At 33.9% G+C, this 22515-nt stretch overlaps 2 protein-coding genes across 9 annotated transcripts in view; both read left to right on the forward strand.

Annotated features, from left to right (window-relative positions):
* Positions 1–873: 873 nt before the first annotated feature.
* LOC110017894 (ATP-dependent DNA helicase DDM1) lies at positions 874–10484 on the forward strand. The gene is made up of 16 exons (XM_020715049.1): positions 874–1033; positions 1216–1299; positions 1594–1872; positions 1956–2048; positions 2384–2730; positions 2807–2993; positions 3108–3283; positions 6402–6471; positions 6550–6739; positions 6870–6974; positions 7072–7166; positions 7251–7370; positions 8947–9066; positions 9147–9245; positions 9320–9421; positions 9998–10484. Exons 2-16 carry the CDS (start codon positions 1225–1227, stop codon positions 10244–10246), a joined length of 2307 nt encoding a protein of 768 aa, XP_020570708.1. The 5' UTR covers positions 874–1033; positions 1216–1224; the 3' UTR covers positions 10247–10484.
* A 1066-nt stretch (positions 10485–11550) lies between these two features.
* Positions 11551–22515, forward strand: part of LOC110026459 (DNA polymerase I) — a 21780-nt gene continuing 10815 nt past the window's right edge. For 5 of the 8 annotated variants that reach the window (XR_002294209.1, XM_020727404.1, XM_020727419.1 and 2 more), the window contains exons 1-10: positions 11551–11704; positions 11808–12071; positions 13302–13536; positions 14294–14373; positions 14722–14760; positions 17652–17670; positions 19936–19992; positions 20417–20544; positions 20618–20686; positions 21652–21737. Coding sequence is in view for 7 of the 8 variants with exons in the window: in XM_020727404.1 (XP_020583063.1) it covers positions 11925–12071; positions 13302–13536; positions 14294–14373; positions 14722–14760; positions 17652–17670; positions 19936–19992; positions 20417–20544; positions 20618–20686; positions 21652–21737 (860 nt within the window). In the remaining variant the exon portion in view is untranslated. The remainder of the gene's footprint in view (positions 11705–11807; positions 12072–13301; positions 13537–14293; positions 14374–14721; positions 14761–17651; positions 17671–19935; positions 19993–20416; positions 20545–20617; positions 20687–21651; positions 21738–22515) is intronic. The other 3 variants (XM_020727412.1, XM_020727428.1, XM_020727436.1) reach the window with 3 other exon arrangements.

A 22515-nucleotide genomic window follows, 5' to 3' on the forward strand; every position in this document is an offset into this window, starting at 1 on the left:
GGGCTTAATTTGACTTGAATTGGACTAGTTTTTATATCATTATGTTTGTTTCATCGATACGGCCAATTTAAGTATAAGTTTCTTGAAATCGGAGCTCTGGATGATTTTTTATCAAGATTTGAATATTTCGTTCTAAAAAAATTGTCTCTAGATCCGTGTCAAGCCTTGAGGTCTGTGTCAATTGCCTCTTTATTTTCGGGTGAAGCCATTTTTGTCGTCCGAAAATATCAACATCCAGAGCATTTTTATTTTTATGATCGATATATGTGCGAGTATATGTATATATATACACACACACACATATATGTATGTATGTTGGTATATTAATGTTTTATTACTGTTATTACAAGTATAATATAAAGCCATACGTACTGAAGACAATTGCAGCTGCCTCAAACAAACCTTAAATTACAAATAAGATGCATTTCAAATGAATCCAAAGTGTGATTTCATGTAAATCTCACTCGAGATTTTGCTCCCATTGCTAATTTCCATTAGGGTGCTGCACCTAATGCTAATTACATCTAATTTAAAAATTTAGCCTCTTAACAATACCCAGCTGAAGAAAACATATATCTCAGCTTTGTTATTTTTTTTAGAGTTCAATTCAATAACAAATAATAGCTTAGAAAAAAATCATTTCCATTTATTATTTTTATTATATTTTTGATTGAAGTTAAAATAATATATACATTTTTCAACTGCAGGAAAATGGTTGGTACGCCGCCGTGCGGTCCGACTGGGGACTACACAGCACTCGAGGAAAAAAAAAAAAATTCAAATCCAGTTAGAAATTTACATTAATACCCTTTTCACCCATTAAAATTTTTTATTGGAGCCACGTAAATAAAGTAAGATAAGGACCCTTTTAAGTGAACCGGCCATCATTATTTTCCCGCCGAAACTCACTAAGCCCTACTTGTCTACTTGCTCCGAACGCCGCCGCCTCCATATCTTCCATCGGCCCCTTCCATCGCGCCGTCGGCAGTTGATTCTTCTTCTCCAAAAATCCTGAAGAGACACAACAGGAAATGTAAGCGATTTCTTCGTTGCTTGTTTGCTTTATAGATTTCTATTTTCCGCTTGTTTCATATGGGATCAATTTGAATAGGGAAAACCCTTTGCCCTATGTCGATTACTTGATCTTCCTCTTCTGTTTTTGCTATGGCCTGCTTTCTCATTTACGTTAGCTTTTTTTTTTGCTGATATTTGCAGTTCCGGGAAATGGAGGTTAGGGAAGATAACGGGATCAAGGATGATGTAGTGGCCGGTTCTCCGATATCCGTTTTAGAAGACGAGGTTAATTTTCTTACCTTTCATCTAATGATGATTTTATATGAGAGGAAAAAGCTCTGCGATAGAGTTTGGTGATGCCGATTTCGCTTCTATATATTTGATTTTATTCCATTTGTACTTGACATTTTACTGCTGGCGATGTATTTGGTTTGCATATTGATGCTGGCTAGCTGGCTGGATTATAGCCCCTATTTTACATGTTTTTGGGGTTTTGTCATATGAGTTTATTATTTCCTATTTTTATCTTGAAATTTCTGTTTTCCTCTTCTGACGACGTTGAGTTTATTGTGAAATTAGTGCAATATCCATGAAGAGAACGGCAAGGTTAGTGAAGATGATACGATGTTGCCGCTTGAACTTGAAGCAAAAAATGGGGATACGCTTCTCATCTCAAAGATCATGGAGGAAGAGGAGAAAAAGTTGCTAGCTGAACGGATGAGGTTGGAAGAGGAGACTAACGAGGAAAAACAAGCGATGCCGAGCTTGGAAGTAAAGTTCAGCAAGCTTGATGAGCTTCTCACACAGACTCAGTTGTATTCAGAGTTTCTTCTGGAAAAGATGGAGGATATAACATTTGTACTGCTTTCGTACTATATACTGAAATTCTGTAAATAATCCTTGTTTTTCTTTTGCTCATAAGCTTAAAATTTTTGTGGCAGAAAGGTTTAGAAAATCTTACAGAAGTGGATGCCTGTAAAGAAAAGAAGGCTGGCCGTGGTCGGAAGAGGAAAGCGGCCAGCCAATATAATACAGTGAGTCCATTAGCATTATCTCGGCAATATATAATACATCAAATCACCAACCATTGCCTAAATTTAAAGTTTATATTTGACTACTAATGTGCATAAAACTTTATTGTTGCTCTGAAACGAGAGATAAATAGACTGGATGGCATTGCTTGTATCTGTGATTTTATGTTGATTTTCGAGAGTCTGGGTGCTTGCTCTTACATGTAACTTGATTTGCAATCAGTTCAAAACTTCTATGGCCCTGCTAATGCACATTCATCCTTGACAAATTTTTAAATCATTGCTTCTGCTTTTGTTTGTTTCTTGCAAAGTCATGACTTAATTTTGATGTTTTTTAGAGGAAAGCCAGAACAGCCGTTGCAGCCATGTTAACAAGATCAAATGAATCTATTGCACCTGAGGATGCCAACCTTACTGAGGAAGAAAGGGTCGAGAAAGAACAGAGGCAACTTATTCCATTAATGACTGGTGGAAAGTTGAAAATTTATCAGCTTAAAGGTGTGAAGTGGTTGATTTCGTTGTGGCAAAATGGTCTTAATGGGATCCTTGCAGATCAGATGGGTCTTGGTAAGACAATTCAAACAATTGGATTTCTTGCACATCTCAAGGGAAATGGTCTTGACGGTCCATATATGGTCATAGCTCCTCTCTCAACCCTATCAAATTGGGTAAATGAAGTGTCTAGGTAAAGTCACTTTTGTTTTTCCACATCAATTATGCCAATCATTAGAGTTTTCCTCTTATTTTGAATATTTTTCTAGGTTTGTTCCTTCCATGAAAGCTATCATATACCATGGCTCGAAGGCTGATCGTGCTGAAATAAGGAGAAAATTTATGCCAAAGGAAATAGGCCCTAAATTCCCTGTCTTGATTACTTCCTATGAGGTTGTAATGAATGATGCGAAGTATTTATCCCACTATACGTGGAAATATGTTGTGGTAGACGAGGTAGCACCAAAGCCAAATATTGTTTTCTGCCACCATCTGTGTGCCCTTTTTCCCATTGTCTCACTTGCTTATATTGTTTCTTGGTGATCAATTTTTTTTTTTTTTTGGGTATAGGGCCATCGCTTAAAGAATATGAATTGCAAATTATTAAGGGAAATACGACGCTTGCCAATTGAAAACAAGCTTCTTTTAACTGGAACACCACTCCAGAACAATTTGGCCGAGCTTTGGTCACTTTTAAACTTTATTTTGCCGGATATTTTTTCGTCCCATGAAGAATTTGAATCTTGGTATGTTTTGTTGATTGCATAGAATTCATGTTTTAATTAGTTTGCCGTAAGTTCTTAAAATTAGTTTCCTTCCCTTTTAGGTAATCTTAGGTTGCACTCGTTTTCAACTTGTTTCTTTATTTACACTTTCTCTAAATTGTCTAGAATAAAACAAAAATATGCATTGATCTAATTGTTGAATTTCAGTGTTTGATAATGTATTGCTGAAAATATATAGATTAGGTTCCAATAAAATTCAAATTATCCACCTTCTAAGAAAGAAATGAAATTCAAAACATCCACATCTACATAAAGATATATATTATCACAAAATTTTAGTTGGTTTGGATTTTAAGAAATTTGGATACTACCTTTTAATGAGCTTTTCCAAGTCCATGCTATGTAATGCACATTGCTAAAATGAGAAGTTACGAGATGAATAAAGCAATTAACTAGTGCTACAATAATTGTCACTTCTTGTCTTGGAACAATTTAACCTTCATCTCGAATGATGTGTATCATTATGGCATCCTTTTATGCCATTATGTTATGCCATCATTTAGGAATTATTTCATGAATTGTTACATGATATTTGGTGAAAGGTAGTGATAATGTTTCATTACTTGAAATAATGAAATACTAGCATGCTCCTTTTTTTTTGACGAAAGTCATATGACTGGTTCAAAGAGATTTTCATGTATATTAAAACCCTTTCTACAATATGGCGTTAAAAATATAAATAAATAATTTTTTTAGCTTTTATGAAATGAAAACTAGTTCTTCAACTTTTTTACACTTATGCCATGTTGAAGTGTTGGAGAATAAAAATGTAAAACTTCATAGAATATTTGGTAATGGTTCGTTAAAACAGGTTGGTTCAAGTGGAAGGCTCAATTTTTGTGTTTGAACTTGAATTTCCTTTGGGATGGGTACTCAGCGGATCATGTTTGATCAATAATTCACATGTAATCTAGGCTAGAGAGCTACAAAAGTAGTGCTTCAAGGCCCATTACAAGTTCAAGGATTCTGTAAAAAACTTGTGGTTAAAGCACACATTTAAGGAATTTTTACTGCGGTTAAATATTTTTTGTAACCTTGATATTGATACAGTGATATTATTTTTTGTAACCTTGATTTTGATACAGTGATATAATGAATGTGCTATGGGACATCAATGATTTGATGTCATCTTGAATTTGATTTTGTAAAAGACATGCCTCAAATTGCATTGAACTAGAACGTGCCAATGATCTTTCTGAGTAACCTAAGTAATGGATGGAAGGGCAACACAATCAACAAAGACTTTTTTGCTGTGCTACTAACTATGTAGAAAGGTTAGGTACTAAGGGACCGAGTATGATCTATTTTTGTTCTTTGAGAGAGCTTAGGATTCCAATTTGTAGATAATATCTACAAGACTACTTGAAATATTTTGATACTGGAGTTAACTCAAAACTTGAAAGAAAAATAGAATTTTAATGCTCACAGCAATGGGGTTACAATCAAGAACTTAAAATACGAAAGAAAATACAACATGACACAAGATCCCATGATGGAAAGACGTGAATAGCAGGGGGCGTAAAAAGGGTAAGGGAAGGAGTATGCGGCTGGACTGTTTGGTGCCAACAGTGGGGGAGGGGGGACAAGGAAGACTGGACTGCAGGTGGGGAGTAGGTGTTGTGGGAGATGCGGTTGGAGGAGGAGGGGGAGAATACTAGGCTGGAATAGTAGATCAGAGGGTTGGAAGTGGTGTTACAATAATAGGGAAGAATATTGTGTCTACGAATGGTTGACATTAGATATGAGAGACTTGTGGGGTGCAGGCGAATCAACAAGCGGTAGGAAGAATGGGTGGTAGAGGGGTTATGCCAACAAGGGAAGGTTGGGCGGCAGTGTGGGAGGGCAGAAGACTAGGGCGGCTGTAGGTGGAGGTTTGGGACGGTTGGATGCTGGAAGCAAGAAGGTGGGGATGCCGGGGAGATGGTCGAAGATAAGTGCTCCTGTCGGATTAAGTTACAACCATAGCACCTCTCAAACCTTTGAAGATGTTCACCACCTCGGACTAGTTATAATCAGAGCATCTTCTTCCGTTGGATACTTCTCTACGAGGGAAGTGGGGAAGCCGACAGCTGTCCACACAGAAATCGCACCAAAAACTAAACCCTAAGATCACGAAAACATATATCTATAATAGATACTAGGCCGGAAAACAAAAAAGAAAGGGGCAAATATCTCCCACCAAACGGTTTGGGGGTGGGGTGGGGGTTCAACCCCTCCACCTTGAACCTATTTAACCGGGTTCAACTCTATAGCCCCCGCATCATATTTAGCATAATAATATCTAAAATTTTTATCCGTGGCCATCCACTTGGACAAAGTTACAATCCCGTAGTAGTTATTTAGGAGCTATTCTGAAATATCTGCAACATATGTGAATATTTTGAATTATTTTCAAAAGGTTACCATCACGCTTAGCCTATCATTTTATATTGTTGCCTATCTAAATAGGCATTGGCTTTTATAGAAACATGAATTTGATTAAGTCATTCTCCTTATTTTGAAAAAAAGTGACCGAAAGATTGGCTTTCAACCACTCAATTTCGTAGATCCTTTAATAATTTGGGCTAAAAGAACTTGTTATTGCAATAGATAAGTGAAAATCATTTCCATGACAATGGTTGAAGATAATGTATTTATTAGATAGTATAATTAAGGCAAACACTCACTTCAGGATGTGGATTTTTGTCATGTATTTTTTTTTTTCAGCAGAAGTTACCCTCTTATATCCATTTACAACTTTCATAATTATTAAAGTGCAAAATGAATGATTTTCTATAGTTGAATTAGGTCTTTTTTTTATTAAACTGAACTCAAGTCTTAAGACCATTTGACTTCATTTGATAGTCCAGTCCCATAATTTGCATTTTGTGAAGTTTATGACTTAGAATTCCGATATAATTTAGAATATCTATTTTTATGTCCCATTCATTTCTTATATATTCTAAGGTTATGATTTATGAAAGTTTGTTCAATGTTTGCATTTTGTACTCAGATTACTATTTTCATGCTAGAAGCGTTCTTGCAGTGCCTGCGTTCTTAGGGCTATTTTCATTGTTTTTATAATCACTTTTTCTTTTAGGTTTGATTTCTCTGGTAAATACAATAACGAGGGAGAACAGGAAGAGAACGTAGAGAAGAGGAGGGTTCAGGTATATGCTCAGATGTCCTACTTATGGTTCAATTCCTTTTGCACGTGACAATGTATGAGGTTCTATGCTTGTCTTCAGGTTGTATCGAAGCTGCACTCAATTTTACGCCCATTTCTTCTTCGACGAATGAAGGCAGATGTTGAACAGATGCTTCCACGAAAAAAAGAGATAATCCTCTATGCTAATATGACTGAGCATCAAAAGAATATTCAGAACCACTTACTGAATCGAACACTTGAAAACTATTTAATAGAAACTGTATCTACAGGTAAGAAGTTTCTAATTTTAATACAATGTAATAGGGGGAGATTCATTTGGGAAACTGTCATGTTTGCATTTTGGGCTGGGCAAGCTAGTTTTTTTGTTTGTTTTGTGCTGATTTTAGGGCATCTAAACAGGAGTTATTAGGCCTGGAATGAAGGGGAAGTTGAACAACTTGCTAATGCAGCTTAGGAAGAATTGCAATCATCCTGATATCTTGGAGTCTGGATACGATGAGTCATGTTGGTGCTTTTACATGTTCCAGTTTTTTTTTTTTTTTAAATTTATTTTCAAAACCTGTTAAAATCAAACTTGCTGTAATATTTTGTTTCTCGACAGTTCAGTATCCTCCTATTGAGACTTTGGTGGAGCAATGCGGTAAATTTCAGCTGCTGGAAAGATTGTTGGCTTTGCTACTTCCCCGAAAACATAAAGTATTATAGTTATCTGGTTAATTCTAAGTGATAATATTGTTTAATTTTTCATATCTCTGTAACTTGCTGCCATTTTTTTTTCAGGTTCTAATTTTTTCCCAGTTTACTAGAGTTGTGGATCTACTTGAATATTATTTGAGTGAAAAAGGCATGGAGCTTTGTAGGATTGATGGTAATGTTAAGCTGGATGAAAGACAGAGACAGGTTATTGTTTCAGTACTCTATATCCATTTATGTGAAAGCTTGTTTACTACTTGCGAAAAAACGTGCATCTGTACCATGCTTTTAAATTGTCGGCGGTTTAACTTATCCCTCATGCTTCTTTTGCGATGATTATTCATGTATATGCAGAGGCAACATTAGGCTCATGTTTTTTTTTTAATGATTATTTGTGTATATGCATAGAGGGGCGGTGGAACCAAAGTTTATAGTGATCTTTTGATGTTTGATTTATAATAGAAGAAGATTCTAGAGTAAAGGAAAAGAGAAGGTGTTATAACCTGGACCCAGTGTCAGGAATAGATGCAGGATGGTAGAATTCAAATTTTGTATTTCTAATATTATCAATAACAAATCAATAGAATCATCCAATTAATTGAAAGGGCCACTAGTGAAAAGAAACTTAAGAGTAAAAGTAAGTCATTTGTATATGAAGATATCTTCCTTTTTGCTAATCATGTATTTTATATATATTAGTAGACAATCCATGCTGTTTAAGGGTTTTTTTTTTTTTTTTTTGATATTCATGCTTGAGCAACCATGCGCTTGTTTGTACGTTGATAATATGCTAATCTCCCTAAGGTTTCAAATTGGTTTAAAGTTTATGCCGAGATTTCTAGTAGAGTATTGGGTAAACTACATGACCGAAATGCCTCTCAAGAGGAGCAAAATGACAAATATTTCGCGTCCTCAGGAACACATTTTTGAAGTGCCATCCAAGGATTGTCTTTCTAAACCACATAAGATGTTCACAAGGCTTATGTCAAAATTTAATGGATCTTCTTTGGGCAACTCTTAAAATTAGCAAAGGAGAAATCTATAAACTTATCCCCAATAATGGTCATTTCTTTTATACCAAAATTTTTAATCAAGCAAAATTGTTGAGTCCCTAAGTTTGATCATATTGACTCCAAGTTTATCGATGGCTCTTGTTTAATTGGCAGCATGGTACTCATGCTATGGTATCATTTAAAATCGTTTCATGTTGATCGAAGTGATCATTGATCAGGCTGCTTGGTCAACGCTTCAACTCTATCCTTGGTATGTGGGTTCATAGTGCATTGTTATTCATTCCAAATCATTGATGCACTCTGCAGGGATGTACACGTTACATATATCTTAATGCTAGTGCGCCATTGCACCCACGAGGAATGAAGCCACACATATAAAACCCATTACTACAGTTCAACCTCAGAATAAATGAGAGCTCCTTAAGGAGATCAATTTAGTAATGTCTCATATAGATAATGATTTCACAACAAATAGTCAAACTTAAATTTGAAATAGAAGAAGCCGAGGTAATGAATAGAGATGTTCACATGAAAATATTTAGCTGATAGGGTTTGGGAGAGTTCATATGGCTAGACATACATTTGGAATGGCATGTCTTGAATGTTTTAACTACTACACCAGCTACATCTTGGCATGCTAAGAGCCTTTATTTTTTTCTTTTTTATTACAAGACATGTTTTTTCCTCACTCTTTGCGGTTATAAACCCTTGTAATTCAAGTTGGATTGTATTTCTGCCTCTTATATTTATTTGTTCTCTTTCCAAAACAGATAGCGGAATTTAACAACGTAGAGAGCAATGTTAGTATATTCCTTCTCAGCACTAGAGCAGGTGGTTTGGGTATTAATCTCACCGCTGCTGATACGTGTATTATATATGACAGTGATTGGGTAAATATCTATTCCTTCTTTCCAATATTTTTCATTTACATGCAGAAATTTCTCCAATTCTTGTTTTGTTTGCCATGCAGAATCCTCAGATGGATTTGCAGGCAATGGACAGATGCCACCGGATTGGGCAGACTAAGCCTGTCCATGTTTATCGGCTCGCTACTTCACATTCTGTAGAGGTTGGCAGAGAAAATTTCCTTGTATTGATTAATTTTTGACTTAGCAGATGAGCCTATAATTTTTCTTTTTGCAGGGAAAAATAATAAAAAAAGCTTTTGGAAAGTTGAAGCTGGAGCACGTCGTAATTGGCAAAGGAGATTTCCATCAGGATCGGACCAGGGCCAATGCACTAGATGTAATTTTATTGGAAAATCTCCATATATGCCACTTAATTCATATATATTTTTACATATTTCATATATGCTCCCTTACATGGATGAAAATGTATATTTCATATTTTAAAAGTTAAAATAATAAATTTATTGATGTGTGAGATATGAAATATTTGTGTGGTAGAAATATAATAGGTAAAGTTAGATATGTGAATACATAAGAATTGGGCGTCATATATGTAAATACCCCAATTTTGTTTCTTCAATTTGCCCTAAAGAGTAAAAAAATATTAGGTCAGTCCAATGGTGGGGCTCCACTGTCAAGTGGTTTCCATAAATTTTAACACCAATGTGTATTGCAGTGGGCCCACTTGACATGTGGCACCCATCATTGGACTCGGGAATGTAATATTTGCTCCCTAAACACCTACCTACCTTTGAACAAACTGGCAATTTTCTTTTCCAGATTTGAAACTCATCTTACTCTAGTTTTATCCTAGACGTCAGTTGGATAAACTGCTAAACAATATGATTGAGTAGCATCTTATTCGATAAAAATGAGAGTTTTACTAGGCGAATCTATTGTTATAATGTATCAGGAAGCTGAGCTGCTAGCTTTGCTTCGAAATGAAGAGGATCCTGAAGATAAACTGTATCAGACGGACATCAGCGATGAAGATTTGCTCAGACTTGTAGACCGGAGAGATATGGTGGTTCAGCCAAAAAGTTCAGATGGCACTGCAGAGAGTGTTCCTGCCGCCAGCTCTATTCCTTTGAAAGGACCAGGCTGGGAGGTTGTGGTTCCAACCAAAAGCGGCGGGAGCTTCCTTTCGGCAGTCAGCAGCTGATTTTTTCTTTTCTTTTTTTCTTGTAATTTTTTTTTTTGGAGCAAATTTTGCATGCTAAACCTTGTTTTTTGTCAGTCCAAACCTAGTCTTTTCTCTAGGTTGTGGATGCCTCTTCTGAAGTTGCTACAGTTTTGTAAAGAAACTAGAAGTTGAGTATTTTGTTTTGTAGTAGCAGCAACAATATGTTATTACTCTGAAACTTTTCATTATATTTATCATTACTATTATTTAGTATGATTACTATCTGGCCTTTTTGCTTTTGTTTTCCATTGATCTGTAAATATGAAGTTTTTGTTAGTTGATTTCAGCTTATTTACTTTTTAAGATTCATATTAGCTTCGTATATATAATGGATGATTGCTGTTAAAAGAAATTACATTTGCTTTTTTAGTGTGATTTCAGCTGCTTTAATAAATTGATGCTATATTCAAAATTGTTTAAACATATGTAATCATTTAGAAAAAAAGGGGCCGGAAATAGTGGCTCAATTTGTGAACATATAAATTCATTTATTTATTTTCATCAGTACGCATCATCAAATGTGCACTAAGTATTGGAAAGTTTTAGGGTATTTAGTTGGGCGTCGTAAAAAATACAGATTTTTTCAATGAAAAAATTATCAAAATGTAGTTTACTCAACAACAACAACAACAAAGCCTTAATCCCACTACGTGGAGTCGAGTACATGAATCCTTTATCTCCATTGCATTCTATTTAGTATCATTTTCATTTAGTTCTAGTAAATTAAGATTATTTTTTATACAATAAGCCCAAGTCTTCCTAGATCTATCTTTGCCCTTCTTAACACAAGTCGAATCCAAACCTGTCTACTCTCATAATCGGATCATCAGATTGTCAATGTTTAATGCGACCAAACCATCTCAGACGATTTTCTCTAATTTTGTCGGACGAAGGAGACACTTAACTTATTATTATGCTTCTCTTTTAAATGCCAACATCCAACGTCATAGAGAAAATGTAGTTTACTCAAAAAAAAAAAAAAAAAAAAAAAAAAAAAAAAAAAAAAAAAAAAAAAAAAAGATTGTGATGTCTTTTAAATTCAATCAATTCAAATTTATTAAATTTAAAATAATATTTGACTCAATTAAAATTAAATTTAATTAAGTTTGTCTAATATTTTTTATATAAATCTGTTTAAAAATATTTTTTTCTAAATTAAATCTTTTAAATTCAACGAATTTTATAAAAAAAGAGAAGCAGAAACTAAATTTACTTTGAATGTATCTAACTCATTATTTATTATGTTTGTCTCAATTTAAATTAAACCTAATTTAAATCCTCTTCAAGCATCCTGCCAACGAATTCTTCCATGCTCCTGACGATACCCTAGTTTTTCTTCTCCTCCAAATGGACTGATCTTCCACTATCGAAGCTCGTGGACTTTCTTCTCGGTCAAGCAGTGCATCTTGCTCGGCTTCTTCTTCGGATTGTATACCGGTATTCCGGACTTCTCTTCTATTTTCTGCTCCTGCTTTGATTTTTCAAGAGATTGAAATGGGGATCAAACACCACCTGTTAAAGGAAACTTTTTTGAATTTAGGTTTTATACCTATTCGGATTCACATTTTGGTGTCCGAGACGATGATTGGATTCTTTACACACAGACGGATGCTGCTTGCACGCCGTGCCCATTGCTATAGGAGTTCCGTATGAAGCGATGGCCATGTCTTGCCATTGGTTGTTGCATAATAGTATGCAGCCATTTCGGAGAAGTGTTTATGGACTGGGAGACTGTTTCGTGGGAAGTTGGGGGGCCGGAAGAAAGTTAAGGCTCAGGGTATGCTTTCTAGTGCTGTTGGCATTGGTAATTCGTGTAATTTATTTTATTTTATTCGGGCCTTTTTTTTAATGAATTCATGGCACGTAAATTCCGGTAGGGAATCTTGAAGATAAGTAATCAGGTGTTCTTGGGCATTCAGTTTCTTAAATGGCTTTTACATTCTCTCTATTGCTCATTTGGATGCTTGTTGAGAGAATTATGCTTAAAAAATGTTGATTTTGTTTTCATTTAGTTTGAGTGCTAAAATGAAGCATCTACTTGAACAATCAGTATTGAAGGCCTCTTTATTGAAAAAATGTTTTATTCTTTTGGTGGAGATGATCCTTGATGTTAGTTCTTCATTGAGCATGCTTCACAACGAGCATCATAAAATTGTACAAAAATGTTTTTCAATAGATCCACATATGCAAATCTTGTAGATGTTCATTCTTTTGTGCTTTTCTTTTATAGGTTTTTTGGTTGCATATTTTATAATGCATGCATTTAGAAAATGTAGAGTTATTGAATTGCATGCATTTTAAAAATGCATGAGTTATTTGGTTGGATGTAAATTAAATGCTTTGAAATTCTTTTTTGTGTTTCTTATGAAAAATTTAAAATGTTTTGAAATATGAGGAATGACATCTTAGCGATTGATGGAAAAAATATTACTTCAGGAGTACTGATGCATCAGTACTCTTGAGGTGCATCAGTACTCCTGAGGTAATATTTTTTCCGATTGATGGGGGAGTTTGAGCGTCATTGGTGATAAGTGGTGATGGCTGGCGACATGCGACGACAATGGCAGTAGTGGTTGATGGCATGATGATGGGCGGCGGTGGAGAATGGTGATGTGTAGGCCGGGTAGTGTGAATTGACTTTTCATTTTAAATTTGCTCAATTTGGATGAATTCTTAATTCTTCAAAAATTGGCATTACAACACATTTCAATTCCCTTAAAAAAACCATTGTATTTGGTTTACAAATTAAAATCACTGCATTTCTTTAGCTTTACACTCATAATCCTTGCAACGAAGCAACCCCTTAATGCTTTTTTTATGCACCATATAGTCGGCATAACAATTCTTAGATTTAATCGCTATTTAGAATTATTCCTGCATTATTATTTTATTTTTCTCTGAATAAACCTTATAGTATCATGTCTATTCCAAGTAGGCTTCGTGTAATGGATAAATCATGTTCTTTACTGTGTCCTGCAACAATCAACTTCATGTTACTGTACAAGTCTACTAATTATATTTCATATCCCATCAGGATTTTTGCAAGAGGTCTATTGTTTTGGACTCTGGTTCATCAAGGCTTGTAAAGGCAACCTCTGCACTAAGCTGCTCAGAGGCACTTTCTGATGATGCAAGAATGTCATTGAAATGCATACCCGCTAATTCTGCAAAGCAGGGGAAGCATAACTTGCAATCTGATTTCTTAAACAATCGTGTGATGTTCATTGATGGAACTTCGATATTATATAGATCATATTACAAACTTTTGGGTAATTTTTTTAACTTCTCGAAGTTGTCTCATTGTTGATGTTTTTGGCTTTAATTTATGCCCCATGTTATTCTCTTGACTGCTATTTTGGTAGTCCCTTTTGTATGTAAATTTTTGTTGAATTGAGTCAAAATTACGCGGAGTTTGCTAAAGAAGCACTGTTATGCGCTTTTATTCAATATTCATAATTGAAGAGACTCTAATCAATGCACATTGGAGTCATGGCTGCTTGGCTGTACTACAAAGTAATTGATTCCATGCTATCAAGATCAATAAAATTGTTGAAAGTGGGCCAAACTGTGGTAAAGGATATACTGGTTGCTATATTTAGAGGCTTTTTGACTTAATAAACTTAAAGTGGCGAGCATGTCTGATATTTTAACTCGTAAGCTAGTTTATTTGTTTTTTTTTCGAGACATACCAACAACAGTGCAAGTTGATAAGCCCAAACATTCCATAAGAGATGACTGCATAACGAGCTTTCATAAAACCAATCTCAAATAATTGGGATGAGGCTGATGATGATGATGATGTGTGAATCTTTTGTTATCTTTTTCTTATTTTAAATGCTTCTTATGTGCAACATAGGTTGTTGACACTTCATGATTTATCCATGTTAATTACCTTTGGGATTCTAAGTAGCTCTATTCTCTATTTCCATCTTTCTTAAATCTCAGGTTTGATGTGTGTTATCTCTGATTTTTGTAACTAGCACCTTTAAAAGATTCTAAAATATTTTTCTTTTTCTGTGAGTGAAGCTAGACTGCATCATGGACATTTAGAGCATGCAGATGGCAATGGAGATTGGGTTTTAACCATTTTCACTGCCTTGTCGATGGTAAGAGCAGCTTGTATGAATATCTGATCATAAGCTATTTATTTTTCTTGGAGCATTTTGTTGTCAAAACTAATAATCAAACAAAGATTTATGGACATGCGTAGGTAACCATGAATCCTTAGGCACAATTTATTTTAACAAAAAGCTGATGTTGAAGTTACAACATGCTAAAAGTTCTAAACTGTCTTGTTGATGAAACAAATCCAGCATATATATATATATGTATTTAGTTTGGGAAGTTATTATTTTCTCTCCTGCTCAGTTTTTCAGCATGGAAATCATCCTTATTATTAGCTGTCATTCCTCTCCAGATTTTTAATTGGTTGTGCTGTTCATGCTTTGTTGCAGCTGCTGGATGTGCTGGAATTTGTTCCATCTCATGTTGCGGTATGTTGACTGATTGTTGTAAAGTTGTTGCCTTCATTATTTATGTTTTTTTTTTAATACATATCTTAGAAAACTTGGATCATGATTTTAGGACGTTACTTTCTTTTATACTGTGTTATTGTTGATTATGTATCTTAATACACATCTATTTTGTGGGTTCTTTTATGAAAAGGATTTTTCTGACCAACTTGTTTCTCAGGTTGGCTTTATTTTTGCCAAATCTATGTCGTGCTTGCTCAAGGTGTATGGAGTCTAAGTCTTACCATTGATTTAATGGAGACCCTTCCCTACTTCATAGATTCAACATTCTTAATTTTGGGGACAAATTTTTTATTTTTGTGACTTTTTTTCCTTTCTATTTTCAAGAAGCCATCTTCAGTCATTGAAGCCTTTTAAATATAATGAAATTCGTGTGAGATTTGATGCTGATAGATTAATTTCCCAAATACATAAAATGTCTTTTATGATCTTTTTCGTACTTCTTTTTATTTTCTTTTTTAAAAACTAATATTAAAACTAATTCTCTTAGCATAATTGGAGCAATGGAGATAGAAGTTGGAAAATTGAGGATTGATGACAATGAAAATAATGCTAGAAAACTCATATTGAAGCTTTTGCAGGACTAAAGAACATTAAAACCCTTATGATACTAATTAACGCTGCCAGAGGGAAGAAAAAAATAAAGTTACCGCAAGAACCTTTTTTAGCAATCAAGAACAATTTGAAGGGTCTTACTCTTGTAGTGAATTTTTGCTACTGTTTTGGTTTGCTACAAACATGTTCATAACATTTTTGCTGAACTGAGACCCAAACTTTTTGAGCTTAAAAAAAACCTTTTTTATTCTTATCAAAATCACTTAAAAGATCCTCTTTTATTGCCATGAAAATCACTTAAAAAATCCTCTTTTGTTGCCATGAACATCACTTTTTTAAGTGCTGATTCCAAGTTCAATGCTAATTTAAAGCTTTTTTTCCTGGACTCTCATTAGCAAATGCTTTGTGATCGTTGGATATTTAAAGCAATAATACTTTTATTTAATATTTAATTCAAGAAATTTTGTTTTCTGCGCTGCATAAAACTTTTAAATGGTAATTTATTTTAATGAAACATTTGTGTATGCGTGTTGGAGCAACATGTAGGTCAGTCTTATACTTTTGTGGGTTGGGTATGACTGCTTTTCAAGCTGATGATTGAGCTTGAGTTGATATGAGCTTCAGATGGACAAACGTTTGCCCATAAATTATAGCCCAATGCTGATCTTATCTTGTCTCATGATCAACCCTATTATCTATTGATATATCGCTAGTAATTAGGGACGTCAAAAATGCTCATCGTTCGCAAGTAGCTCACGTCCGGCTTGTTAAGTAACTCGTGTTTGATTGCTGAACATTAACATTATTTTGAGCTCGACATGAACTAATGTGTTTTCTTTCTTGTTTGGCTCATTTTAGCTCATTTTTTTATTGTATTTAAAAAAATGCATATAAGAGATTTGGGTTGTATAAATGTAAAGTAAAGTTTAGGTGTTGGATATTTAAATATATGAATTGGCTGGTATGTGTGTAAATGCCCCCCAAAAAAAAAAAGAAAGAAGAATAGCGAACAGTCAAATTGCACTTAGAACTTTAGAGCTGTTTAAATGTATGAAAATTCTCATTTGAGCACTACATGCCTATAGTTGCTTGGCCTGCATGGTCTTGACTCACGAACTGAGTTTGAGCCGATTCGAGCAAATATCAAGCAAACAAATGAACAATCCTGTTTTGAGCCGCTCATGAATAATTTCAAATAAATTCTAGCAATATCGAGCTGGACACGAATAAACTCATTGCAAGCCTAATTCAAACACGAGCCGATTTTGAACATTGATTACTACAAACAAGTCTAACACGAATAGTTCCTCTACTCACTCATGTTCGACTTGTTTACACCTGTATAAGTGGCAACATAAGAGGAAATCTCCCATTTGAAAATATTTAAACTTGCAAGGAGAGAGCTCTATCTTTCATTAATATTAATGGAAATTTACATACACATCACACAATATATATATATATATATATATATATATATATTATTTTGACATTTTTTAAATTTTTTCTCATAAATACATCACATGGGATTACTATTTTGCTTAATTAAGGGTTGGGAAAAAATCCTACGTATAAATACCATTGTGGAGGTGTATTCCTCAATGAGTTTATTAGTTAAATAATACAGATTTGTTAGCCTTATTTATATTAGAAAGACACTCCTACAATTAATGGCCAAATGTTATGGTGGTTCTAATGTGGCTTTTTCTTTTTTGTTTATGTTTTATCAAAATAAACAATGCTAAGAATAATTGCTTATCAAAATTGAATGATATTAATTTTTTTTGTTTTCCTCATTTCTGTTTAATCTTTTGCATTACGTGGCAGTTTTTTTTTTTTTGTGAACACTAGGATTTCTAATATTATGATCAACAGTTTTGCGTACTGAACAGGGTTACTCATGAAATTTTACTTGAAATAGTTGTCGAGTTGAAAAATTGAATACGGAATGACTTTTTCTTGATCTCTTATATAATTGACTTATTTTGGGAGGATATGGTATGCTTGAATCTTGGTTTATTAATTCCTTACTGTTGTTATTACTGCTTCTTAGAATGTGAATAAAATTATTTGCTTCTTTGATACCTGATTAATTTCATTCTCTCTTTTATGCTGCGTTTTCTTCTTTTATATTTCCTCATAATAAATGCGTTTAGAGTTTGTATCCTTGAACAATGAAATGGAAATTTCTTTTCAGATTAAGTGGCGCATTTCTTTTTCACCAATTTGCATTTTTTTTCATCAATATACCTAGAGGCCCCTAGCAATTAATTACCTGTCAAACTTTTGTGGTGCAGGTGGTCTTTGATCATGATGGTGAGAGATTTATTCCTGTTGTCTCCAAATGTATATTATATTACCACCTGAACGAATCTGTTATTTCTTCTTATTTCTTCATTATAAATTTTTTGGTTATCATCTCAACCTATTTATTAAAAAGTTGCGCATAGGATAACAGAAAACAAACTTAGATAATTTTGGCATTTTCAGTGGAGGGTAAAAGCATAAAAAAGACGGTAGATAGAATTGATATTAAAGGTTTATGAAGGTGAAGAAGTAAACCAATGCTGACATGCTGAACATAGTTGAAAATGATTTGCACAAAATGCCAATGGAGACAGTGATCAATGTGGCTTTATATTAGTCTCATTAAGTTAATTCAAACTTTATGTTTTATTCTTTTTTTTTTAAAAAATTTTTTTGAGCAAAGTACACATTGCACCTTTATTGCTTATGCCTGCTGCGCTTCACCCCCCTCTATTTTTTAAATACATGCACGTAACTCACCTATGATTTGGGTTGAAATGCTCCATTCCAATCATGCCTTAATTAACATGTAAAGTCCTTTTAGGTTGTTTTGCTTATGATTTGCATCTTATATAATTATTTTTAGTAGTTGACTGAAGAATTGGATTGGAGTAGCATGCCAAATTCATTGATCACAAATGGATTTTATTCTTTTATTTATAAAGAGTAATATAAAGTGCTACTGAGTTAATTTTGTAGGGTCTGAGTGCATTTTGACCTTTTAGTTTAGGTATCTTTCCAGATCAATTTTTTCTTGTTTCTTTTTTATGTTGCTGGAGTAATGTTAGACAGTAGAATTACATGGGAATAAAGTTAAATTTCTATGCTTTTTAGTTATTACTTATATTGCATTGAAAAACATCATTTTTTAGAATTTTTTACTTATCAGTTCCCATGGCTCTTCCTTTTGATGGTTGCTTCTTAGAGGATTTTATTGGTACTATTTGGTATATATAGCTTTATCCAAGTCTTCCAGATGAAATCTATCTTTAGCTGAATAGGCTTATTTGTCTAGTATTTTTTTGATATTTTGTGCGATTCTTTCCCATTCTTTTTACTATTCTAATTGTATTTCTGCTTATTGGTTCAAATTTTAAGGTTTGCTAGAATTCCTACAATCAAACCATTCTTTTGTGTGAGGTTCAATATGCATGTGGCTTTTCCGATCCCTATATTATTATTATTATATTAATTATTATTCTTTTTGAAAGCATTTGTTGTTTAAGAGTAATAGCTTAAGTTTTATGAAACTTACATGTTGCATTGTTTAGCATCTCTAAACTTACATTGCATATTAGATCTACATCATAAATCATGCACCCTAGGACGCTCTGGATCATATTGGCACTTATTTTTCTAGTTTTTTTTTTTTATATTTTATGCATTTTTCCCTCATTCTTTTTAATATTCTACTTGTATTTCTGCTTATTGGTTTAAATTTTAAGGTTTGCCAGAATTCCTTCAATCAAACCCTTCTTTTGTGAGTTTCAGTATGAATGTGGCTTTTGTGATTCCTATCTCATTATCATTATTGTTATTATTATTTATAGTAGAATGCCATCATTTTTTTGTTAGAGATGAATTTTATTATTCTTTTTGAAAGCCATAAAGAGTTGTTTAAGAGTAATAGCTTAAGTTTTATGAAAATTTCATGTTTGTTGCATTGTTTAGTGTATATAAACTTACATTACATATTAGATCTACATTAGAAATCATGCACCCTAGGACTTTCAGCGTCATATTGGCAATTGAATTCAAGAATCCTATTTGCTTGGGCTATCTCTACTTTTTTGTTGTATCTACAGTTCTAGATGATTTGTAGTTCATATAAAACATCTTAAAAGTTCATCAATTTATAGCTTATATTTCTGTTGGTACTTGTATGATCCTAAGAATTTCTTCATATAAACATAGCCAGGGTGTTTTCTTCTCATGGAAACTAAGAGAAATTAATTTTCTCTATTATTTGAATCTCTATCTTTTTTGTGTCAGGAGTTGGAACTTAAAGGTAGAATTTGATTACTCAGTGGATTTCATAGGGGTTTTGCAACTTTTTGACATGTTTCCGAAGCTGCAAAGATGTATAAAAGTTGAAATCATTCTGTCTGGATGGCCTGGATTATAATATTGTTGGGAGAAATCTTCTTTTCTTGTTCACAATAATAGCATTAACCATTTCTTCTAGTGGCAAGATTACTGTTATTTTGAAGGTGTTGGTTGACTTCCACTGATTTCAATGCTAGTGACATTTAGTGGTCAAACTTTTCCTTTCAGGATTTTCCTTTGATCAGACTACTGCCATGCCATTCAAAGAAAATTATGGGTCAAAAGGTAAAATTTTACTCTCTGACAAATCTAGTAGAGCGTAGGAATAATCTTGTGCTATAAAGGGGTGAAGTTGCATGTAGCCATCTCTTCTTATTAGTCCACCAATTGGTGAGACTCATCCATCAGACACACCTTTTGTTGCAGGCTTAAACATTGCCTTTTCAATTAGAATTACTACCTGATATTTGCTGAGTACATTTCTCTACCCGATTGCCATCATCATCATGTTATCTTATACCATAGTCATGACTATCACTGAATATTACACTTATTTCTTACTTGTTACTTTCAACCTCTTTTTGGCATTTTGTAAATTGTGCATATGTTACCAGAAGTATTGCTAAAAAAATTTTCTGCTGTCAGACATTCACTCATAATTTTTTTCTGCATCAATCTTATAATTCTGATTATAGCATATTTTTTAAAGGATTGACTTTTCGTCACATGCTATATCCATCTTACAAGGCAAACCGCATACCTACACCTGATACTGTTGTTCAAGGCCTTCAATATTTGAAAGCTTCCATTAAAGCTATGTCCATTAAAGTAATCGAGGTAAATAATTTTTCTTATGTATATAAGTGAGAAGAAAGAATATGGAAATAGATTTATGGATTGCTCTTTGCAGGTTCCTGGTGTTGAAGCTGATGATGTCATTGGTACTTTGGCTGTAAATAGTGTTTCTGCCGGATTTAAGGTTTTCTTTTTTGGTTTGTACTTGCATTTCCCGTTGGCTGTTATAGGAAATATAAAATGACAATTTTATTCGAATTTAATGATTTGCATACCTTGATAAAGGTCCAATATAATAACCTAATATAGTAGTAGTCCAATGAACTGGCTAGACAAAGTTTCTTTTATAGATGCAGCTACTAATTTTCTTTACCAGACCAAGGTGAAAGTATAAGCTTCATAATCATTTCATGCTCCAGTTGGCATTTTCAAGAGCTTCATGTTTAAGCGTGCCAATATGCACAGTTTTTCATGAAAATAAACCATAATACCGTGTATGAAATTTAATTATATACAACTTACATTTCTACATTTCTATACGGTACCAGCAGGAGGGGACAGTTTGGCCAATAATCAACCAACAAAAATTCTGTCCTGTCAATGAACGTTTAGATAATTCATGATGATGTCTATATTGTTAAGCTTCAATAAATGGTTATGAAAAAATATGCCAACTTATAGCATGATCGGGTAAACAAGCTGTTTTCAAAAAAAAAAAAAACAATGGAACAGAAATTTTATCTGACTGTGTAATGAATATTGATCCATACCCATGCATATGTAAGGAATGATGTTCAATAACGACGACGAAACATCCAGATGACAACTCTAGTTTTAAGTTTTTCTTCATCAATTTTACATTTTTACTGCTATAACTGTAGGCTTTGTCAAGTTTGCTTTTTGAACCCCCTTATATCCTCTTTATGTGACAGTTTAAAGTAGGCATAATCGTAAGTTTTTTTTTTTGGCTTACTATTAAAATGTGAAACTGGCTTGTTCAGGGAAACAGTTCATTTATCAAAAAAAGGTGGAGCTAGATTAGAATTATATGTGGCATTTTAGTTCACCTTTTCCTATTTCTTTTTGTCTTCACTTATAACTTGCATTTAGTTCCTTAAGCTTTTACACGACCTGATCCCTCAATTGTAGGTTAGAATTGTTTCCCCAGACAAGGATTTCTTCCAAATTTTATCACCCTCATTACGCCTACTTCGAATTGCTACACGTGGATCAGGGTAAGCTTCTTGTGGCATTTGGCTAGAGCATGGCTTGTCATCATACATTATATTGTTTGTGGTTCTTCATGTATTTTCATATGTTCTCTTGCTTAGGTTGGCCATACTTGGACAGTGTTTGATCTAATATATTTTTGTTTTGCTGTCTGGATAAATTAGTTTTAGGGTGTGTTTGGTATGGTATTCTACCACTTGTTTCTGCTTTCTTGATCATCAGAAGCAGTTATAATGTTTGGTATAGCAACTGTGAAAATTGAATTTCATGAAAGATGAAAAGCAGCATTTACATGGATTTCAATGATTGAAATTAATTAATTCAATTTCAGAGTAATTATTAGTAGAATATTATATTATAATTATAAGAACTTTATAATGTATTCATTTTGATCATTTTTTAACTCGTGTTAGCTTCACACTAGTAATATACCGAATAGCCATAACTCTTTCAACGCTTTAGAATCAAATTTTGACAGCGCTTTGTTGACCTCATTTTTAGTGAGGTTTAGTCTTACTCTTAGGGTTTAGGATCTAGCCTTAGGGACCTCCCTTGACTATCTTAGAACCTTAGAAGTGGTGCCCGCCTCGTTTTAATTCGACCTATTTCCGTCCTCTTTTGTGGTTCCAAGTGTGTGGTATCGACTTCTAGCATTTAGAAGGGTGAAACCAACATGAGGAAACCCAAAAGGGATCCCTATAAGACCTTTTGAGCCTTAGGGTGGCCTTCTGCACAATTCGCACTCCTGCGCGCACCAGCTTCGCGATTCGGAGAGTCGACGCG

The sequence above is a fragment of the Phalaenopsis equestris genome, unplaced genomic scaffold (genome assembly GCF_001263595.1).
Source record: "Phalaenopsis equestris unplaced genomic scaffold, ASM126359v1 Scaffold000002, whole genome shotgun sequence".
Lineage (NCBI taxonomy): Eukaryota > Viridiplantae > Streptophyta > Magnoliopsida > Asparagales > Orchidaceae > Phalaenopsis > Phalaenopsis equestris.

Bases quoted from the DNA above. Each gene is read 5' to 3' on its own strand.
- LOC110017894 (XM_020715049.1), top strand. From the start codon at position 1,225: ATGGAGGTTAGGGAAGATAACGGGATCAAGGATGATGTAGTGGCCGGT. The intron at 1,873-1,955 runs GTACTGCTTTCG...TTTTTGTGGCAG, and splicing joins AGATGGAGGATATAACATTT to AAAGGTTTAGAAAATCTTAC. The intron at 2,049-2,383 runs GTGAGTCCATTA...GATGTTTTTTAG, and splicing joins CGGCCAGCCAATATAATACA to AGGAAAGCCAGAACAGCCGT.